The sequence below is a fragment of the Nerophis lumbriciformis genome, linkage group LG13, assembly GCF_033978685.3.
Source record: "Nerophis lumbriciformis linkage group LG13, RoL_Nlum_v2.1, whole genome shotgun sequence".
Taxonomy (NCBI): domain Eukaryota; kingdom Metazoa; phylum Chordata; class Actinopteri; order Syngnathiformes; family Syngnathidae; genus Nerophis; species Nerophis lumbriciformis.
The window spans coordinates 12,839,789-12,865,027 of NC_084560.2; the positions used below are offsets into that span (position 1 = coordinate 12,839,789).

At 38.9% G+C, this 25,239-nt stretch overlaps 1 protein-coding gene across 1 annotated transcript in view; it reads right to left on the bottom strand.

Annotated features, from left to right (window-relative positions):
- Positions 1–1,439: 1,439 nt before the first annotated feature.
- Positions 1,440–25,239, bottom strand: part of abcb11a (ATP-binding cassette, sub-family B (MDR/TAP), member 11a) — a 49,845-nt gene continuing 26,045 nt past the window's right edge. The window contains exons 22-28 of the mRNA XM_061971672.1: positions 20,614–20,817; positions 20,310–20,551; positions 19,963–20,119; positions 13,812–14,009; positions 13,546–13,752; positions 8,762–8,908; positions 1,440–1,640 (exon numbers count right to left, since the gene is read on the bottom strand). Of these exons, the coding sequence (XP_061827656.1) occupies positions 1,440–1,640; positions 8,762–8,908; positions 13,546–13,752; positions 13,812–14,009; positions 19,963–20,119; positions 20,310–20,551; positions 20,614–20,817 (1,356 nt within the window). The remainder of the gene's footprint in view (positions 1,641–8,761; positions 8,909–13,545; positions 13,753–13,811; positions 14,010–19,962; positions 20,120–20,309; positions 20,552–20,613; positions 20,818–25,239) is intronic.

The following is a 25,239-nucleotide window of genomic DNA, read 5'->3' on the forward strand; positions in this document are numbered from 1 at the left end:
CTTAAGTTGTTCAACAGTCCGGGGGTCTCCGTTGTGGTATTTAAGACTTCATAATGCGCCACACATTTTCAATGGGAGACAGGTCTGGACTACAGGCAGGCCAGTCTAGTACCCGCACTCTTGTACGTTGATGTAACACGTGGCTTGGCATTGTCTTGCTGAAATAAGCAGGGGCGTCCATGGTAACGTTGCTTGGATGGCAACATACGTTGCTCCAAAACCTGTATGTACCTTTCAGCATTAATGGCGCCTTCACAGATGTGTAAGTTACCCATGTCTTGGGCACTAATACACTCCCATACCATCACAGATGCTGGCTTTTCAACTTTGCGCCTATAACAATCCGGATGGTTCTTTTCCTCTTTGGTCCGGAGGACACCACGTCCACAGTTTCCAAAAACAATTTGAAATGTGGACTCGTCAGACCACAGAACAGTTTTCCACTTTGTATCAGTCCATCTTAGATAAGCTCAGGCCCAGCGTTTCTGGGTGTTGTTGATAAACGGTTTTCGCCTTGCATTAGAGAGTTTTAGCTCGCACTTACAGATGTAGCGACCAACTGTAGTTACTGACAGTGGGTTTCTGAAGTGTTCCTGAGCCCATGTGGTGATATCCTTTACACACTGATGTCGCTTGTTGATGCAGTACCGCCTGAGGGATCAAAGGTCACGGGCTTAGCTGCTTATGTGCAGTGATTTCTCCAGATTCTCTGAACCCTTTGATGATATTACGAACCGTAGATGGTGAAATCCCTAAATTCCTTGCAATAGCTGGTAGAGAAAGGTTTTTCTTAAACTGTTCAACAATTTGCTCACGCAATTGTTGACAAAGTGGTGACCCTTGCCCCATCCTTGTTTGTGAATGACTGAGCATTTCATGGAATCTACTTTTATACCCAATCATGGCACCCACCTGTTCCCAATTTACCTGTTCACCTGTGGGATGTTCCAAATAAGTGTTTGATGAGCATTCCTCAACTTTATCAGTATTTATTGCCACCTTCCCCAACTTCTTTGTCACGTATTGCTGGCATCAAATTCTAAAGTTAATGATTATTTGCAAAAAAAAAAAACGTTTATCAGTTTGAACATCAAATATGTTGTCTTTGTAGCATATTCACTGAATATGGGTTGAAAATGATTTGCAAATCATTGTATTCCGTTTATATTTACATCTAACACAATTTCCCAACTCATATGAAAACGGGGTTTGTAGTATAATAAATTACATTGTGCAGTTAAACCTATGATAGCAGTTCAGCAATGTAAACATGACAAAAGGATTGTTCAAATGATGAGTGACTAAAGTTAAAGTTAAAGTAAAAGTACCAATGATTGTCACACCAATTCCAACCCTTGATGCTGAGTGCCAAGCAGGGAGGTACAAATTACTTCACTGTAACAAAAACAGTTATAAAAAAATTAAATAATAATTTGCTTCTAGCTGATAGGAGCACCAGTTGTGACCAGCTTATAATAAGCGCCAGTCTTGGCCATCAGTTCTTCATGTGTGCCTTGTTCTATGACCACGCCGTGTGACATCACTGCGATGATGTCAGCGTTCTGAATGGTGGAGAGGCGATGAGCGATGACTATGCTTGTTCGACCTTTTCTCGCGTTATCCAGAGCAGATTGGACGATCTGTGGAAAATAAGTCATCATGTAGAATTCTTTAATGAGTACCTCAAAAAGTGTGTACGCTCCTCACATTTCAGCAACCATTTTAAGATCAAGTATATGTTGTCAATACCACTTAAATAATTGAGTTAAAATGATGTAACTTACAATCAGAAGCTTAGCGTTGAGTCTTTAGAGGTTGCTTCTTTCTGTCTGTGTTGACTAAACTACAAGCATTAATATAGCAAGTGTACAACACTCACATAACATCAGGAGCTTCAAGGATTTTCTTTGTCCTGTCCCGCTACTCAGACAAATCATATACTTGTTGATGTAGATCAGGGGTGTCAAACTCACAGAGTGGGCCAAAATTTAAAACTGAACAAAGCCGCGGGCCAAGGTTGAACAAATTAACCTTTAATAGGTACCCAAACAAGTTTTGCATTGAATATTGAACAAGCAAGGCTTATATAATTTTATAGTGACATGCAAAATCGAGTTTCAAATAATAATAATAATAATTAAAAAATATCAATGGCATATCAAATACAATTTAAATAAACATTGAATGCCTCTAATCTATTTGCAGCCTTCTGAGGTAAATATCAACATTAACTTTTTCCACAGGCTAATACATTTGAAAATAAAATAACAATGAATAAACCAGCCATTCAGGACTTTAAACTGCTCAGTTTGCAACACACTGATCTAATCTGATGTGCCCAAGCCAGATACCTGCCATCTTTTCTTGGATACTAGTTCATTAATGTCGGGGCTCAGGCTTTGAGCTGAGACAACCTTCATTATCGAACGAAGGTGTTCATCAGTCATTATATCTCGTAGTCCACCCGGACCACAGTCTTGGGGGCGTGCCTTAAAGGCACTGCCTTTAACGTCCTCTACGAGCTGTCGTCACGTCCACTTTTCATCCATTCTAACAACGTGCCGGCCCAGTCACAAGATATGTGCTGCTTCTGTACGCACACACACGTGAATGCAACCCATACTTGATCAACAGCGATACAGGTTACACTAAGGGTGGCCGTATAAACAACTTTAACACTGTTAGAAATATACGCCACACTGTGAATCCACACCAAACAAGAATGACAAACACATTTGGGGAGAACATCCGCACCGTAACACAACATAAACACAACAGAACAAATACCCAGAACCCACCGCCGCTGTATATAATCGGCGGGCCAGCTCTAGTGTTAATTTGATATCTCCTCAAGGGCCAAGTGAAATTACACGATGGGGCCAATTTTGGCCCGCGGGCCAAAGTTTGACACCCATGATGTAGATGATCTATATCTGCTGTACACATTTACTTTACACAATACTTCTCTTGTTGTCTTATTTGTATTTGACTTTATTACATGCATTTATTTTTAATGTTTGGCCCAGCACGAGGGGATAGAAAGAGAAAAAAAGGAAGACAGAGGGGGAAATTGCAGGGGCAAGAGGGGGAGAAGACAGAGAGAAGACAACAACAAACACAACAATAACAACAGCAGAACAGCACCAGCAAATAGGATATGTACAAATATGATAGTAAAAGTGATCGCAAAGAAGCAATTAGTGAAGAAAACATTAATAACACAGAAATGACAATGAACATTATTGCACAAAAATAAAAATAAAAATATCACTATTAATAATGAATAATAACAATAATTAGCTCTATTATCAACAGTACAGTTGTTTCAAATGCAACAATACTTATACGTAATGATAACTTGGACTACAAAAAAAAGCAGATAAATGGAGGAGAAGAAAGAGAAGCAAACTTAATTAACCTTGTAGATTGTTATAGTAAAACTAGGTTAAGCTTTGTCAGTGTGACGTATTTTACCCAGTTTCCCCTAGGGTAACAACGTTATTATATGTTTAATGAAACGTGATTATATGAGTGTATGTATGTATATGTACAGTATGTGTATATGTATGTTTGTACAGTGAATGTATATGTACAGTATGTGTATATGTATGTTTGTACAGTGAATGTATATGTACAGTATGTGTATATGTATGTATGTATGTATGTATGTACGTACGTACGTACGTACGTACGTACGTACGTACGTACGTACATACAGTGAATGTATATGTACAGTATGTGTATATGTATGTATGTACAGTGAATGTATATGTACAGTATGTGTATATGTATGTTTGTACAGTTGAATGTATATGTACAGTATGTGTATATGTATGTATGTATGTATGTTTGTACAGTTGAATGTATATCCAATCCACTTTATTTATATAGCACATTTAAACAACAAAATGTTTCCAAAGTGCTGCACAACAATATTAAACACAATTAAAAACAATATAAAATAAATATGATTAAAAACAATTTCAAAGGGTAAAACCAATTAAAACAGTGAATAGAAATCAAAATTTTAAAAACACAGAGGACAACAGTATGTATGTACAGTATGTGTATATGTATGTATGTATGTATGTATGTATGTATGTACATACAGGGAATGTATATGTACAGTATGTGTATATGTATGTTTGTACAGTGAATGTATATGTACAGTATGTGTATATGTACTGTATGTTTGTACAGTGAATGTATATGTACAGTATGTGTATATGTATGTATGTATGTACGTACAGTGAATGTATATGTACTGTATGTGTATATGTATGTATGTATGTATGTATGTACAGTGAATGTATATGTACAGTATGTGTATATGTATGTTTGTACTGTGAATGTATATGTACAGTATGTGTATATGTATGTTTGTACAGTGAATGTATATGTACAGTATGTGTACATGTATGTATGTATGTATGTATGTATGTATGTATGTACAGTGAATGTATATGTACAGTATGTGTATATGTATGTTTGTACATTGAATGTATATGTACAGAATGTGTATATGTATGTTTGTACAGTGAATGTGTGTGGATGTACGGTATGTACCATGAGTGTGTATGTATGTACTGTATTTGTGTATGTATGTGGGTAAGTACCAATGTATGCGCACATGAATGTAATAATGAATGAATATACATATGTGTGTATATATTGTATTTTCCGGACCATAGGGCGCAATGAATTATAAGGCGCACTGCCGATGAGTGGGTCTATTCAGGTCTATTTTCATACAAAAGGTGCACCAGATTATAAGGTGCATTAAAGGGGAACATTATCACCAGACCTATGTAAGCGTCAATATATACCTTGATGTTGCAGAAAAAAGACCATATATTTTTTTAAACGATTTCCGAACTCTAAATGGGTGAATTTTGGCGAATTAAACGCCTTTCTAATATTCGCTCTCGGAGCAATGACGTCACAACGTGGCGTCACATCAGGAAGCAATCCGCCATTTTCTCAAACACCGAGTCAAATCAGCTCTGTTATTTTCCGTTTTTTTCGACTGTTTTCCGTACCTTGGAGACATCATGCCTCGTCGGTGTGTTGTCGGAGGGTGTAACAACACGAACAGGGACGGATTCAAGTTGCACCAGTGGCCCAAAGATGCGAAAGTGGCAAGAAATTGGACGTTTGTTCCGCACACTTTACCGACGAAAGCTATGCTACGACAGAGATGGCAAGAATGTGTGGATATCCTGCGACACTCAAAGCAGATGCATTTCCAACGATAAAGTCAAAGAAATCTGCCGCCAGAACCCCATTGAATCTGCCGGAGTGTGTGAGCAATTCAGGTACAAAGGACCTCGGTAGCACGGCAAGCAATGGTGGCAGTTTGTTCCCGCAGACGAGCGAGCTAAACCCCCTATCGACCCTAGCTTCCCTGGCCTGCTGACATCAACTCCAAAACTGAACAGATCAGCTTTCAGGAAAAGAGAGCGGATGAGGGTATGTCTACAGAATATATTAATTGATGAAAATTGGGCTGTCTGCACTCTCAAAGTGCATGTTGTTGCCAAATGTATTTCATATGCTGTAAACCTAGTTCATAGTTGTTAGTTTCCTTTAATGCCAAACAAACACATACCAATCGTTGGTTAGAAGGCGATCGCCGAATTCGTCCTCGCTTTCTCCCGTGTCGCTGGCTGTCGTGTCGTTTTCGTCGGTTTCGCTTGCATACGGTTCAAACCGATATGGCTCAATAGCTTCAGTTTCTTCTTCAATTTCATTTTCGCTACCTGCCTCCACACTACAACCATCCGTTTCAATACATTCGTAATCTGTTGAATCGCTTAAGCCGCTGAAATCCGAGTCTGAATCCGAGCTAATGTCGCTATAGCTTGCTGTTCTTTCCGCCATGTTTGTTTGTGTTGGCTTCACTATGTGACGTCACAGGAAAATGGACGGGTGTTTATAACGATGGTTAAAATCAGGCAATTTGAAGCTTTTTTTAGGGATATTGCGTGATGGGTAAACTTTTGAAAAAAACTTCGAAAAATATAATAAGCCACTGGGAACTGATTTTTAATGGTTTTAACCCTTCTGAAATTGTGATAATGTTCCCCTTTAAAGGAGTCATATTATTATGATTATTTTCTAAAAGTAAAAGACTTCCTTGTGGTCTACATAACATGTTATGGTGGTTCTTTGCTCAAAATGTTGCATAGATGATGTTTACACTTCATCTTCAAGTCACTTTCTGACAGTCTCTTCAGGATGCGCCGTTTTGTGGGCGGTCTTATTTACGTGCCTCCACTTGGACAGCGTCATCTTTGTTGTAGCGGTGTTGCGTGCAAAGGACGGGAGTGGAAGAAGTGTCAAAAGATGGCGCTAACTGTTTTAATGACATTCACACTGTACTTCAATCAATAACAGAACAGCATCTCCTCATCCGTGGCTCACTAGTGCAACAACAACGCCCGAAATGTGTTCCGACTAGAACTTTCTAATAACTAAAGTTCCTTGGGTGAATAATGTAAACTCACTACACCGGTATGTTTTAGTGCTATCATGGTGAGTTTACTGACAGATATAAGTAAGAACTTTACACTACTTTATATTAGAAATGGCAACAGTGGAGGATGAATGTCCCATAACAAGAAGATAGAGAAAAAGAAGAAGCTATTCTAGTCGGCACCCCACATCAGACTCAGTCATACACCATCACCAGCATCACCTTCTCCGGCCACGACATTCACCTCTCATCCTCAGTCACTAATCTGGGTGTTAGAATGGACCCTCACTTAACCTTTGAGGCTCAAATAAAACAACTGTGCAAGATCTCCTTCTACCACCTCAGGAACATTGCTAAACTCCGCCCCTCACTCACTCTCTCTGATGCCGAGAGGCTCGTCCACGCCTTTGTCTCCTCCAGGCTAGACTACTGCAACGCGCTTCTTGTCGGGATCCCCAGCAAGAACACCCAGAAGCTGCAGTACTTACAAAATAGTGCTGCTAGGATCCTGATGAGAGTGCGGAAATATGACCAAATCACCCCTATTCTCAAATCCCTTCACTGGCTTCCTGTTCCACTCAGGATTGAATTCAAGGTCTCCCTGCTAACCCACCAGTGCCTCCATGGAAATGCCCCCCTCTACCTCAAAGAACTACTCACCCCCAAATCCTCCACACAACACCTCCGCTCTGGACAGGCTAACCTCCTCCAACCTCCGAGGACAAAGCTACGAACAATGGGGAAAGCGGGCTTTCTGCTCCGCCGCTCCGAGTCTGTGGAACGCTCTCCCTGACCACCTGAGGGCACCACAGACTGTGGATGCTTTTAAAAAAGGCTTAAAAGCCCTTCTTTTTTTTTTTAAAAAGCATTTTTTTTTAGATGTGCATATTAGCTGTATCTATTTGGCTGTTCTAGTTTTTATTTTTATTTATTTCTTTATTATCTTTTGTTTTTTTTGTTTTTTTTACACTGTAGCACTTTGAGATTGTTTACTCAATATAAAGTGCTTTTTACAAATAAAATCTATTATTATTATTATTATAAGCTTATCGACTACGGACGTGTGTAAAATTTCAGGACTTATGCAGATCCCAAATAAACATCAGCAGGTACCAGAAGGTAAGAAAAGTTGGTTTTGCATAATATCGTGAAACAAAGCGGCAGATAATATGTCTGCTAATAGGTGCCATTTTGCGGCCAGTGACAGGAACCCCAGAGCCAGGTCTACTGTGCCGCCTGAGAGGGCCAGCAGCAGGTTCAAATACTTCATGCTCAACAAGCAAAGCTGCAAGGTGAAACATTGAAGTTGCAACAATAGAAGACAGAAAGTGAAGTGAAGATAGCAGAGAGCAAACAACATATTTCATGTGGAGACTGACAACCCCAAGCTCCACCTTTGACCCCCCACACCTCTACAAGTTGCAATTGACTACAAGCAGGAAGTGTTGCGCCTAGCAGAGAAATCACTTTTTTAACCCACAAAGAAGGAGAACAAAACGTTGATTAGGTGGCAGATAAATATTTTCAAGAAGGATATTTCTACATCTTGTGAGACCATGTCGGTCAACCCAGGAAGCGAGCTCAGCTGTCCCAGCGATGAAAAGGGGAAAAGCTCGCCACTTCCACTAGAATCTAGCGACTACCAGCAGTACCACTGGATTATACGGCGTCAAATGAGTGCTACAAATATTTTATTTCTTTTTTCTTTTTTTTTCATGTTTAACATGTTTTTTTGCAATCTTAATTTTGACAGTACCACATAAGATATGTTTTAATTGCTGATGCGGGTTTATTGATTTTTAAATGCACCAGAAAATAACCCGTTTGTACACCGTTGATGTGATTTAATGACCAGTAGTGCGTAAATGTGTTCTTGTATAGTATTTCTCCAACAATGGTCATGTGGTGACATAAAGATGGTATTTTGAGAAGTCATCATTGAAGTCGGACGTCACTGAAGGCCTAGGTGGGAAACACACGGCCATCCACTGAGATATGTGGTATATTTTATCCCTCAATTATTTGTACTTTTATTGGTTTCTGCACGCAAAACTATGATTATTTCCCCTAAAATGTGTTTTGTGTTAATATTTATGGGTGACAGATTAGTTGGATGTGCAAATATGTCTCAAAGGGCAAAATTTGCTTTGATTTTACAAAGGATTTGGTCTTTGTTGACATTTTGGAACAGAATAATCAAAGAAATTGTATCATAAAATGTTTGCTGAAATGTAAAGAGTGTACTCCCATTTGTGAGATAGTGTATACACAAATAGTTTACTGTACCTTCTCGCTCTCTGTATCCAGAGCAGAAGTGGCTTCATCTAGAAGCAGGATCTTGGGGTTCCTAACGATGGCCCTGGCGATGGCGATACGCTGTTTTTGTCCTCTTGACAGCTGGGAGCCTTGTGCACCCACCTGGGTCTCATATTTCTGTCAAATGTTGAAATGTATATAGACAGGGAGAATTCATCCATGCATGACCCGAAATGACATCATGTACTGTATTCTGCATGCAGTATTAGCTCTAAAACATCCTATATTGCCATTTATAGCCCGTCAAGTCATTGTCCTATAAGTTAACAGGACATCCACAATTTAAGTGATATTTTTTTATGACAGGGAAATAAAATTGTTATGAGTGTGCTCTGTTTTGCATCTTAAAAGTTTAATATATAAGGACACTTTTACATAGTGTTCCTTTAAAATGACAAACTGTGTTCTTCAAATTGTATTCTACATTGTTAAATGTTAGAGCATCAAATTTGTTTCAAAGTCTAAAGATGTGTTTCTACATTAACATTAACGATGAGATTGGGAAGTTGCAGTTATTTGTTTCAGCGTGACATGACAATTTTTAAATAAATTATACCATCATGAAAAAATAAACACAATAATTAATTACATCGTAAAATATTTAATTAAAATAATTAATCGTGAAATAATCAATCATGAGTGATGTGGTTATGAAACGCAAAATGGTGCAAAAGTAGATAAATAAATATACATTTGAATAATCACTTAAATATGCCATTAATTAATCAAATTATTAAGTACGTCATTAAATCATTAAATCATGAAATCAATAATTAAATCGTACAATGAGTCATTAAATTGTAAAATAACGAATTGTATCAGGAAACAATGAAATCCATAATAAATTGGATAATTAACGAATTAAATGTTATTTTACATTTAACAAATTAGTAACATATTTATCTATGTAATACCCATCCATCCATCCATTTCCTACCGCTTATTCCCTTCAGGGTCGCGGAGGGCGCTGGAGTCTATTATTATTAAACAATTACACATTGAAGTAATTATTTAAAAGATGATTTATTCAATTTGGCTCTCCATATGTGGGTCTGTTCTATGCTCTGATTGAAGCTGGGACTGCTGCGTGTGAGGAGGGGAGGACTCTTACTGCAGAGTTTCATGTCAATAGAGCAGATGGAAAAGTCGCTAGATTTGTCGCTAGTAACTTTGGAAAGTCGCCAGATTTAGCGAGAAAGTCGCCATGTTGGCAACACTAGTCCACATTTGTAAAAGTACCATGCAATCAAATTTGAGTCTTACAGTGTATACCTCCAGACCACTATGGGGCAGAGTAATGATTTTCTGTCCAATTTTCACCATTACCGTAACACACACACACACACACACACACACACACACACACACACACACACACACACACACACACACACACACACACACACACACACACACACACTTATATGTATATATACACATATATATGTACATTATATATATACGTACATTATATAAACATACGTATATATACATAGTGTATATATATGTACATTATATATACACATACATAATATATACATACGTATATATACATATAAAATGTACATTATATATACGTACATATATATACATCTATACATATACATATATACATACATATATATATATATATATATATATATATATATATATATATACATAGACATACACGTATATATATACATATACATACATATATACATACATACATATATACACGTATATATATACATATACATACATATATACATACATACATATATATATGCATAATATGTAGTATAGTATAGTATGTATATGTGTATATATATACATATACATATATACATATATATATATATATACATATATATATATATACACACATATATATATACATATATACATATACATATATATACACATATACATACATATATATATATATATATATATATATATATATATATATATATATATATATATATACACACATGTATATATATATATACATATATATTTACATACATGTATATATATATGTGTGTGTGTATATATAACTGTGTCTTTGTGTGCCTGAGATAGGCTCCAGCGCTGCCCAGGCTGCAAATAGTTGTTGCTAAATTTGAAGCCTTTGAATTAAAATCTATGGTGTGCTGAATATAAAAAAAATACCTTAAACTTTTTAGCTAGTATATTTAGAATACATATAATAGTAATTGTTGAATCTAAAAATAAATGTTAAATATGAATCTAATTATATGTAAAATATAAATGTTGAATCTCAATAGAAATGTTACATTTTAAATATAAATATTAAATATAAATGTAATGTTAAATCGAAATATAAATGTTAAATATAACTGTGAAATATAAATGTATATTTATATAATATTCATTCATTTAAAATCATAAAATTTTTTACATTTATTATTTATAGGGACGAAGTTGGTAGAGTGGCTGTGCTAGCAATCGGAGGGTTGCTGGTTACTGGGGTTCAATCCCCACCTTCTACCATCCAAGTCACGTCCGTTGTGTCCTTGGGCAAGACACTTCACCCCTTGCTCCTGATGGCTGCTGGTTCGCGCCTTGCATGGCAGCTTCCGCCATCAGTGTGTGAATGTGTGTGTGAATGGGTGAATGTGGAAATACTGTCAAAGCGCTTTGAGTACCTTGAAGGTAGAAACGTGCTATACAAGTATAACCCATTTATCATTTATCATTATTTATTACATTTCTTTTTAAACCACCAATATGTGAAATATAAATGTTAAATCTAAATCTATTTAACATTTAGATTTAGATTTAACATTTATATCTAACACTTTGTTGGACAAATGTTTGGATTTAGCATTTAGATTGAACAATTATATATAACATTTAGATTCAATATTTACATTTGACAGTAATATTCAGAGGTGGGACCAAGTCATTGTTTTGCAAGTCACAAGTAAGTCTCAAGTCTTTGCCCTCAAGTCCGAGTCAAGTCCCGAGTCAAGACAGGCAAGCCCCGAGTCAAGTCCTAAGTCCTGTATTTTGAGTTTCGAGTCCTTTCAAGTCCTTTTAACCACAGACTAATATATTAACACAGATTGTGTATGCTTTTCAAACGCTGTATTTATTTATTAAAACAAGTGCATTTTAAATTGCAGGAAAGAAAATTGTGCTGACATTGCACTTTATAATAGCACTATTAACCAGTCATTTTAAACATTAACTCATTCCTTTACAGAACAAACACATTGAAAAATAAAGTGCAAATGTACTTATTTGTACAAAAGTGTTAACATTGAAAAAACATGACATATACGTGAACATAACAAAAAAGTTGTACTTTTTATATGTCAGGGCCCTATGCTGCATTGCATTTGCAAAAGACCAAATTAGCCAAGAGTCTGTCAGTCATTTGTGCACGGTGGGGGTGTAGTATGATGCCACCATGGCTGAAAACTCGCTCCACTGGAGCACTGGAGGCAGGCACTGCCAAGACTCTCATGGCCACTCGGAACAGTGAAGGAAGAGTCTTCATGTTCAATGCCCAGAACAAAAGGGGGGAGAGAGTTGTTTTGGGTTGGTGCACTACTTGTAAGAGTATCTTGTGTTTTTTATGTTGATTTAATTAAAAAAAGAAAAAAAAAAATTATTTCTTGTGCGGCCCGATACCAATCGATCCACGGAGCAGTACCGGGCCGCGGCCCGGTGGTTGGGGACCACTGAGGTAAACAACCAACAGTATGTCAGAAAGCTAGCTAAAACGGTACACATATTCATAATATAGTATACATTTTAACTGACCTTTATTTGACTATTTTTGTCTTTTTTTAGGTGGCTAAAATACGCGGTGCTGCTGACCGCCGTCTAACGTTACGTGTGATATATTGACTAACGTAACCCTGCTTGAAAAAAATCACTGAACAAAAAGTATGAATAAGGTAGTGAACTGCAACAGATTCCCGTGTTTGCAATAACGTTATAACGTTAGCAGTGAGTTTACAGCCTCACTGATTTAACTACACAGCAAATAAAAGTCACGTTACTTAGCCAATAAACGTTATCTTACATTCAAAACTTACCGTTCTTTGTGCAACTTCAAATGCCGGACGAAGTTGGAAGTTGTTGCCTCTCCATCAGTAATTTTCGAACCGCATGTGTTGCATACTGCAAACCGTTTTGTGTTGACCACCTCGTAATTTTTATACCCAAACAAAATTATTTTAGGTATCATTTTTTGTTCACTGGCGTGTGGTTTGGACATGTCTTCTTCGTTGGTTGTCCTGCAATTTGATTGGATGAATGCTGTGTGATGAAAACAAAGTAGATCTAATTTGATTGGCTGTTGTACTGAGACCACACCAGCTGACACACGCAACGCTGATAGACAAGTACACAATGAAAAATACGGAGCGCTCCCGAATAACTTTTTCATCTTTGGGTTTTGGGGAAAGTAGCAAGTCATGTCAAGTCATGTCAATTCAAAAGGCTCAAGTCCAAGTGAAGTCACAAGTCATTGATGTTAAAGTCTAAGTCGAGTTGCAAGTCTTTTTACATTTTGTCAAGTCGAGTCTAAAGTCATCAAATTCATGACTCGAGTCTGACTCGAGTCCAAGTCATGTGACTCGAGTCCACACCTCTGGTAATATTCACCTTTTAATTTTGTAAAGAAGAAAAATAGCTAAATGGGAGGAAAGTGAGCTGAATATTCCAAATGTATCAGTTTTAAAATGTGTGAACATTTGGCCCCTCACCATCCTCAAATGAGACAAGTGTGTGCTTACATCTGGCAGCGTCATCACAAAGTCATGAAGGTAGGCTTTCTTGGCCGCCTCAACCATCTCCTCCATGTTGACATGACGCCTGTTGTCCCCATACTGAATGTTCTGCGCTATGCTGCAGTCAAACAAGACGGGCTCCTGGGACACCATGCCAATCTGAGATCTCAGGAAGGGCACGTTGACGGAGCGAGACCCTCGGCCGTCGATTAGCTGCAAACACAAGAGAGTCACTCACTTGCTAACATAAACATTGCCAAGAATGCACGCACCACTCGCCCTTCATCCGGGTCGTAGAACCTCTCCAACAGTTGAACACTGGTGCTTTTCCCACAGCCACTGCTCCCCACAAAGGCCAAGGTCTGACCAGGCTTGACCGAGACCAGCAGGCCCTTCAGTACGCACACGTCCGGACGTGTCGGGTAGCTGAACGCACAGTTGGCAAACTTGATTTCACCCTTGAAGTTCTCCTAATGATGGCAAACAATGTAATTATATCCAACTGGAAGAATTCCCAACCACTGTGACGTGGCATATTAATGTGGTCTAAAAATATTTCTACAAATAATGTATATTTGTTCATCTAGTGTCAACCAAAAACATACAGTGATATCTTTACAATCTTCTTTTCCTCATTGCTCCACAAATAGTGTCTTTTTCCCCATTAAAGTCAACATCAAAACTCAATCAAAATGAATAAATGTCATCCTTCCAGCCACGAGAACACATCCTTGCATGGTGTCGGGGAACTTCTAAGTCAGGGGTGTCAAACTCGTTTTAGCTCAGGGGCCACATGGAGGAACATCTATTCCCAAGCGGGCCGGACTGGTAAAATCATGGTATCCATCCATCCATCCATTTTCTACCGCTTGTCCCGTTTGGGGTCGCGGGGGGAGGAGGGGGAGGGGGTGCTGGAGCCTATCCCAGTTGCATTCGGGGGGAAGGCGGGGTACACCCTGGACAAGTCGCCAACTCATCACAGGGTCAACACAGATAGACAGCCAACATTTACACTCACATTCACACACTCGGGACCATTTAGTGTTGCCAATCAACCTATCCCCAGGCATGATAACTTAAAAATAAAGATAACTTCAGATTGTGTTTTTGTTTAATATTAGACCAATCACATTCTGAAAATGTACAAATCATATAGTTTTTTTTACACTTACATGTTGCAGTTAATTGTATTATATCTTCATTTGTTGTTAGTTATACTTTCTGAATAAATGATGTGATAATGTTCATTAGTTTTCAAATGCTCCCCTTGGTGTTGATTTGTAATCCATCAGAAGATGAAATTAATGTAATTTACTTATTTTCCTCAACGGATGTACTAACATCATGTGGTTTGTTCTGTACATATATAGCATCGTCTACAACAAAACTTGTGAATTTGGACTCATGTCATTTATCAAACGTGAAGTAAGAAGGGGATACATATTATTTCAGCATATTCAGACAATGTGTCCCCAGTCAAAAGTACAACAAAATGCACACATGATCAATTTGTATCCTATCACTAATAAGCAGCGTAAGCTGAGATAGGCTCCAGCCCCCCCGAAAGGGACAAGCGGTAGAAAATGGATGAATGGAAGTAGCCAGTGTCCAAACACAGAAGTGTTGCCTCCAGCGCAGTGTTTTTCAACCACTGTGCCGCGGCGCACAACGTGAGATACAGTCTGGTGTGCCGTGGGAGATTGTCTAATTTCAACTATTTGGGTTAAAAATATTTTTTGCAAACCAGTAATTATAGTCTGCAAATGATGTGTTGTTGTTGAGTGTCGGTGCTGTCTAGAGCTCGGCAGAGTAACCGTGTAATACTCTTCCATATCAGTAGGTGGCAGCCGGTAGCTAATTGCTTTGTAGATGTCGGGAACAGCGGGAGGCAGTGTGCAGGTAAAAAGGTACCTTATGCTTAAACCAAAAATAAACAAAAGGTGAGTGCCCCTAAGAAAAGGCATTGAAGCTTAGGGAAGGCTATGCAGAATGAAAATAAAACTGAACTGGCTACAAAGTAAACAAAAACAGAATGCTGGACGACAGCAAAGACTTACTGTGAAGCAAAGACGGCGTCCACAAAGTACATCCGAACATGACATGACAATCAACAATGTCCCCACAAAGAAGGATAAAAACAACTGAAATATTCTTGATTGCTAAAAACAAAGTAGATGCGGGAAATATCGCTCAAAGGAAGACATGAAACTGCTACAGGAAAATACCAAAAAAAGAGAAAAAAACACCAAAATAGGAGCAAAAGACAAAACTAAAACACTACACACAGGAAAACAGCAAAAAAAACCTCCAAATAAGTCAGGGTGTGATGTGACAGGTGGTGACAGTACACCTACTTTGAGACAAGAGCTATACTGATGTATGCTTGGTTATGGTTTAAAGTCATATCCAACAATTGCGACGACGACTTTTTATTGTCTCCTCAGTTTCATTTTTTCATGATTTCTGTTGGTGGTGTGCTTCCGCATTTTTTCAACGCAAAAAGTGTGCCTTGGCTCAAAAAAGATTGAAAAACACTGCTCCAGCGTAACATAGCTCCGCCCCCTCTGAAGTCACGTGTGTGGGAGGGGACACAAAGACTTGCTCTGGCGACATCCAGTGGACACATTTAGAAACAGCAGTTTCAATCATTTAAAAATTTCAGCTAATTTTTATACTTAGCAAAGTCGTCTGGTGGGCCGCAGGAAAGGTGTTGGTGGGCCGCACCTTGACCCCCCCGTTCTAAGAGATACAGTCTTTGACGTCCTTGGCTACATCACACTTCAAATATCGCAACTTTATACATACATTAATTTTCCTGAGGGAACTCTCCTGAAAAAATCAATAAAGTACTATCTATCTATCTATTCCAAAGTTTAAAAAAAATATATATATATATTTTACATACTTTTTGCCTAATTAAGTGTTAAATCATGTCATACATTCTTATCAGGTGAATATTGTATTATTGATCAAGGATCAGATTATTACATGGTGTTGGGGAAGGACATTATAAGCTCTGCTTCCTCCTGCTCTTTTTCGGACAATGTGCTTCTTTTTTTTAATTCCCTTTTTTTGCTACATTTGTTTTTTTTTTGTTTTTTTTTTACAGACGACAATATTGTACTGGATGTGCTATTTTTCTACTTTATATTGTAAAGATTAAGAGTATTTTAGTTTGTTGTTTACGAAATAAATAAATAAAATACTGTAGATAAATAGATGAATAAATAAATAAATAAATGTTTTATTTATGTCTTATGTATTATAGTGCGGTATCGGCCTTATTTTCTGTTATTATGTTGTGGTGATGGATAAAGATATTCACATAGCGGGACTTCAGTTTCTAGGTTAACTTTCGTGATCCGCCCGTCTGGACATGAACGCCGCTAATAACAGGCGACTAAAATGAAAATTAGATGAATTAATAATACCGTATTTTTCGGACTATAAGGCGTACTTTAAATCCTTTCATTTTCTCAATGCGGTGCGCCTAATGTACGGAATAATTTGGGTTGTGCTTACTGAACTCGAAGCTATTTTATTTGGTACATGGTGTAATGATAAGTGGGACCAGTAGGTGGCAGTCTACACAGATACGTGTAAACTGCAATATGACTCAAGTAAACAACACCAATATATTATGTTCCATTGAAAATATAGAACATTACACACGGCGCTCAAAAATGTATCAAAATGTTTTAGTAGGACTTTGGTAAGCTATGAAGCCACACCGATTGATGGATTGTACTGTGCTTCAACATAGGAGTATTATTATGGTGTGTGTATAAGGTAAGACATTATCTGGCGTTTTGTTTCACAATTTTAGGCAAAAGCAACTTTTCTTACCTTCTGGTACCTGCTGATCTGTATTTGGGATCTGCATAAGTCCTGAAAATTAGCGCGCCTCCACCTTTGTAGTCCGTGTGGACACTCTAGTCGATAATCTTCTTTTTGTCATGATCTGTGGTCTGGATTATGTTTTTGTTATTTTTTGTTATTTTTGGACTCTTTTACTTCCTGTTTGCGCTCCCTTGTTTGTTTTAGTTTCCATGACGACTTATGATTTTCACCTGTCTCTTGCGTTCGGGTCACACCTGTCTCTAATCAAGAGAGACTATTATTTAAGCCTGTCGTTGCCAGTTAGCCGGCCTGGCGACATTGTTCTTTTCATGCCATAGTTCATGCTTGTATTCATGCGATTGTTTGCTTCATGCCATGCCAAGTAAGTTTTGTTTATTCATGCCACAGTTAGCAAGTTTTTGTTTTTTCCTGTCCATAGTTTAAAGTTAAAGTTAAAGTTAAAGTACCAATGATTGTCACACACACACTAGGTGTGGCGAAATTATTTTCTGCATTTGACCCATCACCCTTGATCACCCCCTGGGAGGTGAGGGGAGCAGTGGGCAGCAGCGGTGGCGGCGCCCGGGAATCATTTTGGTAATTTAACCCCCAATTCCAACCCTTGATGCTGAGTGCCAAGCAGGGAGGTAATGGGTCCCATTTTTATAGTCTTTGGTATGACTCGGCCGGGGTTTGAACTCACAACCTACCGATCTCAGGACGGACACTCTAACCACTAGGCCACTGAGTAGGTTTACGCTAAGTGTTAGTTTTTGTTTTCTGCGCTAAGTTGTGCCTTCGCCTTGTGCGCTTTTATTGTTGGTACTTATTTGAGAGTCATTATTAAATATGTTCCTACCTGTTACCCTGGTCCGGAAAAGTCAGTTTGCATCCCGGGAGAACAATCCTCGCAGTAAGTTGCGAAAACCCCCACGTCATGACACTTTTTCTCTATCTTTTTGTTATGGGACATTCATCCTCCACTGTTGCCATTTCTAATATAAAGTAGTGTAAAGTTGTAACTTATATCTGTCAGCAAACTCACCATGAAAGCACTAAAACATACCGGTGTAGTGAGTTTACATTATTCACCCAAGGAACTTTACTTATTAGACAGTTCTGGTGGGGACACATTTCGGGCGTTGTTGTTGCACTAGTGAGCCACGGATGAGGAGATGCTGCTCCGTTATTGATTGAAGTAAAGTGTGAATGTCATTAAAACAGTTAGCGCCATCTTTTGACACTTCTTCCACTCCCGTCCTTGCAAGCTACACCGCTACAACAAAGATGACGGGGAGAAGATGCTGTCCAAGTGGAGGCACGTAAATAAGACCGCCCACAAAACGGTGCATCCTGAAGAGACTGTCAGAAAGTGAATTGAAGATGTGTAAAACATCATCTATGCAACATTTTGAGCAAAGAACCACCATTACATGTTATGTAGACCACAAGGAAGTCTTTTAAATTGAGAAAATAATCATAATTAAAGCTGCAAGCAGCGATGGACGGGACCGACTTTGACGGCACATAAAATCCAAACCGGAGCAGTAATTAAAACTCTTTGGTCAACTTTTAATCACAAGGGTTCAATCTCTCTCCTGCGCTAGTTTGAAGCCGACACGACAAACACACTCAGAGGAGATAATGTTTGAAGAAAGGTGACCGGTTTTTACAAAACTTTTGTTTTGAAGGGGGAATTGCAAACATCGTGTTGATTTTTGCTGGGGGTTGTCAATATATGAAATGTAGGTCTAAGTGAGACCTACATAGAGGTTTCATGTCTCTAAGACATTCCTACTGGAAGTTACTGGCAGTTTTGTCTGAGTTTTCTTCTTAGGAGCAGTTGTGTCTGTGTTTTCTTCCTAGGGGGCGCTAGAGCGCAATTTTGAGTTTTGGGGTTGGGTTTTTTATTAGATCGCAATTTTTGCCAGTCCTGATGTGTGTGTCCAGTTTGGTTAGTTTTGAAGCATGTTAAGAGGGTCAAATTACAGCTCAAAGAGGCAAAAGTGACTATTTTTACTAAAATGTTGTTTTGAAGGGGTAATTGCCAACTTCCTGTTGATTTTTGCTGAAGGATGTCAATGTATGAAATCTAGGTCTAAGTTAGACCTACATAGAGGTTTTGTTTCATGTCTCTACGACATTCCTACCGGAAGTAACAAGCAGTTTTGTCTGTGTTTTTTCCTAGTGGGCGCTAGAGCGCAATTTTGAGTTTTGGGGTTTGGTTTTTTGATTAGATCGCAATTTTTGCCAGTCCTGATGTGTGTGTCAAATATGGTGAGTTTTGAAGCATGTTAAAGGGGTCAAATTACAGCTCATAGAGGCGGCGGAATAATAATAATAAAACACACTAAATACAATAGGGTCCTCTGTCCCAAAAGGACATTGCGGTCCCTAATAATAAGACTCCTTTAATGTGTCTTTTGTATGAAAATAGACCTGACGAGACCCGCTCATTGGCAGTGCGCCTTATAATCTGCTGCGCCCTATTGTCCAGAAAATACGGTAATACTCTTCGCGGAAATTTGGTCAGAAGAATTAATTTGACATTTGACATTACATTTCTGTTCTTGATGCACAAACCCATTTCTCTCCATCCGTGCTGCTTATGCTGATTTTTGGTGTCCGATCCAATAGTTTGAAGAACTGAGCGGCAGCGGTCTTGGCTTTGGCGTAATCTGGAGTGAAAGATGAAGCTCTTCCCAGCGCCGTCCCACTGATTACTACAGCTGATATCACCCTGGAATATATCAGCAGTTTGTCAGGAGTCTCATCTAACACACACACACACACACACACACACACACACACACACACACACACACACACACACACACACACACACACACACACACACACACACACACACACACACACACACACACACACACACACACACACAAAGATTTGAAATGACAAAAGTATTGAACCTGAAAACGATCATGTATTGCAGCCCCTCAGAGCTAACCAGGTAGCCTCCATATCGAAATGAAGCAGCGTATGCCATGAAGATGACACACTGGGACAAGCCAAAACAGAGGCCATAGATGTTGGCTTTCTTCTTGGCAGATTTATAAGGAGATTCAAGTTTCTGCTCGTAAGAGTCCACAAAGGAGCTCTCTTTGGCCAAACCGGCAATGGTTCTGATGTTGGCTAGAGCTTCACCGGACACCTGCAAAACACGCCATCTTAGAAAAATGAGCTGGAACTTGACATGGTGTGGGGAACACTGACCTGGCCGGCAGCCTCCATGGCTTTTTTGTCTTCACTTGCGAAACCTGTCAACATTTTGGCTTGGAAGAGTCCAGACAGCCCGATGAGAGGCAAGAAGCACATAATGACCAAAGTTAACTTCCAACTAAAGTAGAGGGCGATGATAAAAGATGCTCCGATGTTGGTCAGGGAGTTGACAATCATGCCGATCTGAGATCCTGTAGCCTGTCAAATACAAAATACTGCATGGATTTATACACCCTCTTGGTACCCTAGCAGCTCCAAAACCCTCAAATCTAGACTCCAAACATCCCAGAACAAGCTAGTCAGGTTACTTCTAGACCTCCACCCCAGATCACACCTCACTCCTACCCGCTTCTCCAAAGTGGGCTGGCTCAGGGTGGAGGTCAGAGTAAAACAACTTGCACTGAGCCTAGTCTATAAAATCCGCTACACCTCCCTGATACCGAAGTACATATCAAACTACTTCCTTAACGTAAATGACCGCCATAACCACAACACCAGGGGGAGCTCCACTAACCACGTTAAACCCAGATTCCGATCTAACAAAGGTCTAAACTCATTCTCCTTCTATGCCACATCAATATGGAATGCACTTTCAACAGGTGTAAAAGAAAGGGCATCTCTATCCTCCTTCAAAACCGCACTAAAACAACACCTCCAGGCAACTTCAACCCTTGACTAACACCCTCACCCCTCCACATCCCACCTCCCCGGATTGTAAATAACCAAATCTAAATCATCAAATGTAGATACTTATTCTTATTGTTAAGCTCTCTGATCTCTATCTCTATATCCACTACTTGCTGTACATATCCTACCAAGTCAGTCCTACACTGTTCCAATGTCCATTTCTCTGATGATGCAATTGTTGATGACTGAAGTGTTGATATGAACCAAACGTACCCCCCCCCCCCCACCCCCCGAATTGTAAATAATGTAAATAATTCAATGTATATACTCTGATGTTTATCTTGTGTGATAACTGTATTATCATTATAGTATATATCTGTATCATGAATCAATTTAAGTGGACCCTGACTTAAACAAGTTGAAAAACTTATTCGGGTGTTACCATTTAGTGGTCAATTGTACGGAATATGTACTGTACTGTGCAATCTACTAATAAAAGTTTCAATCAAAAATCAATCAATCAATCAATCAACCCTGCCATTTATTTGCAAGCTTTCCAAACATCTATCCATCCATTTTCTACCGCTTGTCCATTTCGGGGTCACAGGGGTGCTGGAGCCTATCTCAGCTGCATTGGGGCGGAAGGCGGGCTACACCCTGGACAAGTCACCACCTCATCACAGGGCCATCACAGATAGACAACATTCACACACTAGGGACCATTTAGTGTTGCCAATCAACCTATCTCCAGGTGCATGTCTTTAGAGGTGGGAGGGGTCTATCCCCAGGCACATGTCTTTGGAGGGGGGAGGGGCCTATCCCCAGGTGCATGTCTTTGGAGGTGGGAGTGGCCTATCCCCAGGCGCATGTCTTTGGAGGTGGGAGGGGCCTATCCCTGGGTGCATGTCCTTGGAGGTGGGAGGGGCCTATCCCCAGGTGCATGTCTTTGGAGGTGGGAGGAAGCCGGAGGAGAACCCACGCAGTCACGGGGAAAACATGCAAACTCCACACAGAAAGACCCCGAGCCCGGGGATTGAACCCAGGACCTTCTTATTGTGAAGCACATGCACTAACCCCTGTCGCACCGTACTGCCGGTTTCCAAACATCTTGAAGGTTAAACCTTTCAATTAATAGTGGCCCTACAAAGTTTAATACTGCATTGTTTGCAGTATCGAGTACTTTATTTACTATTGTATCAATCAATCAATCAACCAATCAAAGTTTACTTATATAAATAGCCCTTAATCACAAGTCTCAAAGGGCTGCACAAGCCACAACGGCACCCTCGGCTCAGATCCCACATCAGGGCAAGAAAAAACTCAACCCAATGGGAACAATGAGAAACCCTGGAAGGAACCACCGCAGGTGTGCAAGGTCACCTGCAATGGATGCGGTTACTAATTCAGTGTTGATCATTTGACTAAGTTCAATGGTTGCAAAGCTACTCTAGTGCTAGCCTAAAAATAGATGTACTGCAGACCTTGTTCTTGAAATGAACAAATGGGCTCAGAAGGGCATATGATTTTGCAATGCATTGTGGGCTGCGGTCCCCATTTTTAAAGGCAAACGTTTTTGTTCACATGGCTGAGTTGGACACGGTGCCAATATACGTAAAATGGATTTTACAAAAAAAGCAAGGGAGCGTACTAAGACTAATTGGACTCTGTTCCAAAGGCTCGGTACCAGAATAAAATAAGTAGAATTGTTGAAATAGATCTGTATGAGCACATCCACTGGACAAGCCATTTAAATGACCTGCCACCTTCGCTCAAAGCCGAGCTTGTCCTCCTTTTGAATTTTGCAATGCAAAGTCTGTAAAGGTTCATGGACATGTCAACCTAAGGTGGCTGCCAGACATGCAAATTTTCCATCGGAAAGAGAAGACAACCATTTCATTTCAGAGGTCTAGTATGTACACGACAGGCCTTGACTGGACGACTATTATAACTTTTAAAATACTTTGATCATATGGCGCTTTTTCTCTGAAAGGAATATTTAATCATTTTTGACCTTACAGATCACTCCAAGTAAACAGACATCTTTTTTGTCCCCCCCCCAAAATATGGTACGTTGTTTGTAACCCGAATGTAGCTAACCATACTTGCCAACCCTCCCGAATTTTCCGGGAGACTCCCGAATTTCAGTGCCTCTCCCGAAAATCTCCCGGGACAACCATTTTCCCGAATTTCTCCCGATTTCCAGCCGGACTTAAGGCACGCCCCCTCCAGGTCCGTGCGGACCTGAGTGAGGACAGCCTGTCGTCACGTCCGCTTTTCCTTGATATAAACAGCCTGCCGGCCCAGTCACGTTATAATATCTATGGTTTTGGCGAGTGCACAACTGCACACACAACAAGAAGGAGACGAAGCAGAAGAACGAAGAAGAGACAGTCATGGCGACGACGAGTGACAGAGAATAGAACGAGGATGGACAATTCAACCCTAAACTCACTCCTTTCCTGCAAATGAAATTTCACAGATGCTGCCTGTAATAGAGTGATCTAAGTTGTTTGTTGCCATCTCCTGGTTGGGTATAGTGTTCTGTGGTTACTTTTTGGTTGGCCAACGGTTTACGTTATATTGCGCACTCTGACGGCAAGTGTGGGAGTCGGTTCTGAAGTATGAAGTAAAGAAACATAACTTCATCACCTCGCCTGGTTATTGACTCCAACCCAGTATATTACACTGCCCATACCTATGCTCCTTCAAAGGCTGTGCTACTGGCTACTTGCACTTTCAAATACAACAATGAATAGAGGAGTGTTATGTATGTGTATATGTGTAAATAAATGAACACTGAAATTCAAGTATTTGTTTTATTTATATATATATATATATATATATATATATATATATATATATATATATATATATATATGTGTATATATATACATATATATATATATATATACACATATATATATATATATATATATATATATATATACACACATACATACATACATACATACATACATACATACATACATACATACATACATACATACATACATATATATATAGCTAGAATTCACTGAAACTCAAATATTTATTTTATTTATATATATATATATATATATATATATATATATATATATATATATATATATATATACACCGTATTTTTCGGAGTATAAGTCGCACCGGAGTATAAGTCGCACCTGCCAAAAATGCATAATAAAGAAGGAAACAAAACATATATAAGTCGCACTGGAGTATAAGTCGCATTTTTTGGGGAAATGTATTTGATAAAACCCAACACCAAGAATAGACATTTGAAAGGCAATTTAAAATAAATAAAGAATAGTGAACAACAGGCTGAATAAGTGTACTTTATATGAGGCATAAATAACCAACTGAGAACGTGCCTGGTATGTTAACGTAACATATTATGGTAAGAGTCATTCAAATAACTATTACATATAGAACAAGCTATACGTTTACCAAACAATCTGTCACTCCTAATCGCTAAATCCAATTAAATCTTATACGTCTAGTCTCTTACGTGAATGAGCTAAATAATATTATTTGATATTTTACGGTAATGTCTCTATAATTTCACACATAAGTCGCTCCTGAGTATAATCGCACCCCCGGCCAAACTATGAAAAAAACGGCGACTTATAGTCTGAAAAATCCGGTATATATATATATATATATATATATATATATATATATATATATATATATATATATATATATATATATATATATATATATATATATAAGAAATACTTGGATTTCAGCAAATTCTAGCTATAAATATACCCCCCCCCACCCCCCCCCATCTCCCGAATTCGGAGGTCTCAAGGTTGGCAAGTATGTGGCTAACGCTAACGCTAGCAGCCTACTAAATGCTGCGTGTGAAACAATATAACACATGCTTCTATTCAAACTTGCCATTTTTGAAAATGCCATGAACGCACCATTATATGTCAGGTGATGGAGCAGAATGTGACATTGCTGCCTTACAGACCATTACTTCCAGGTTGG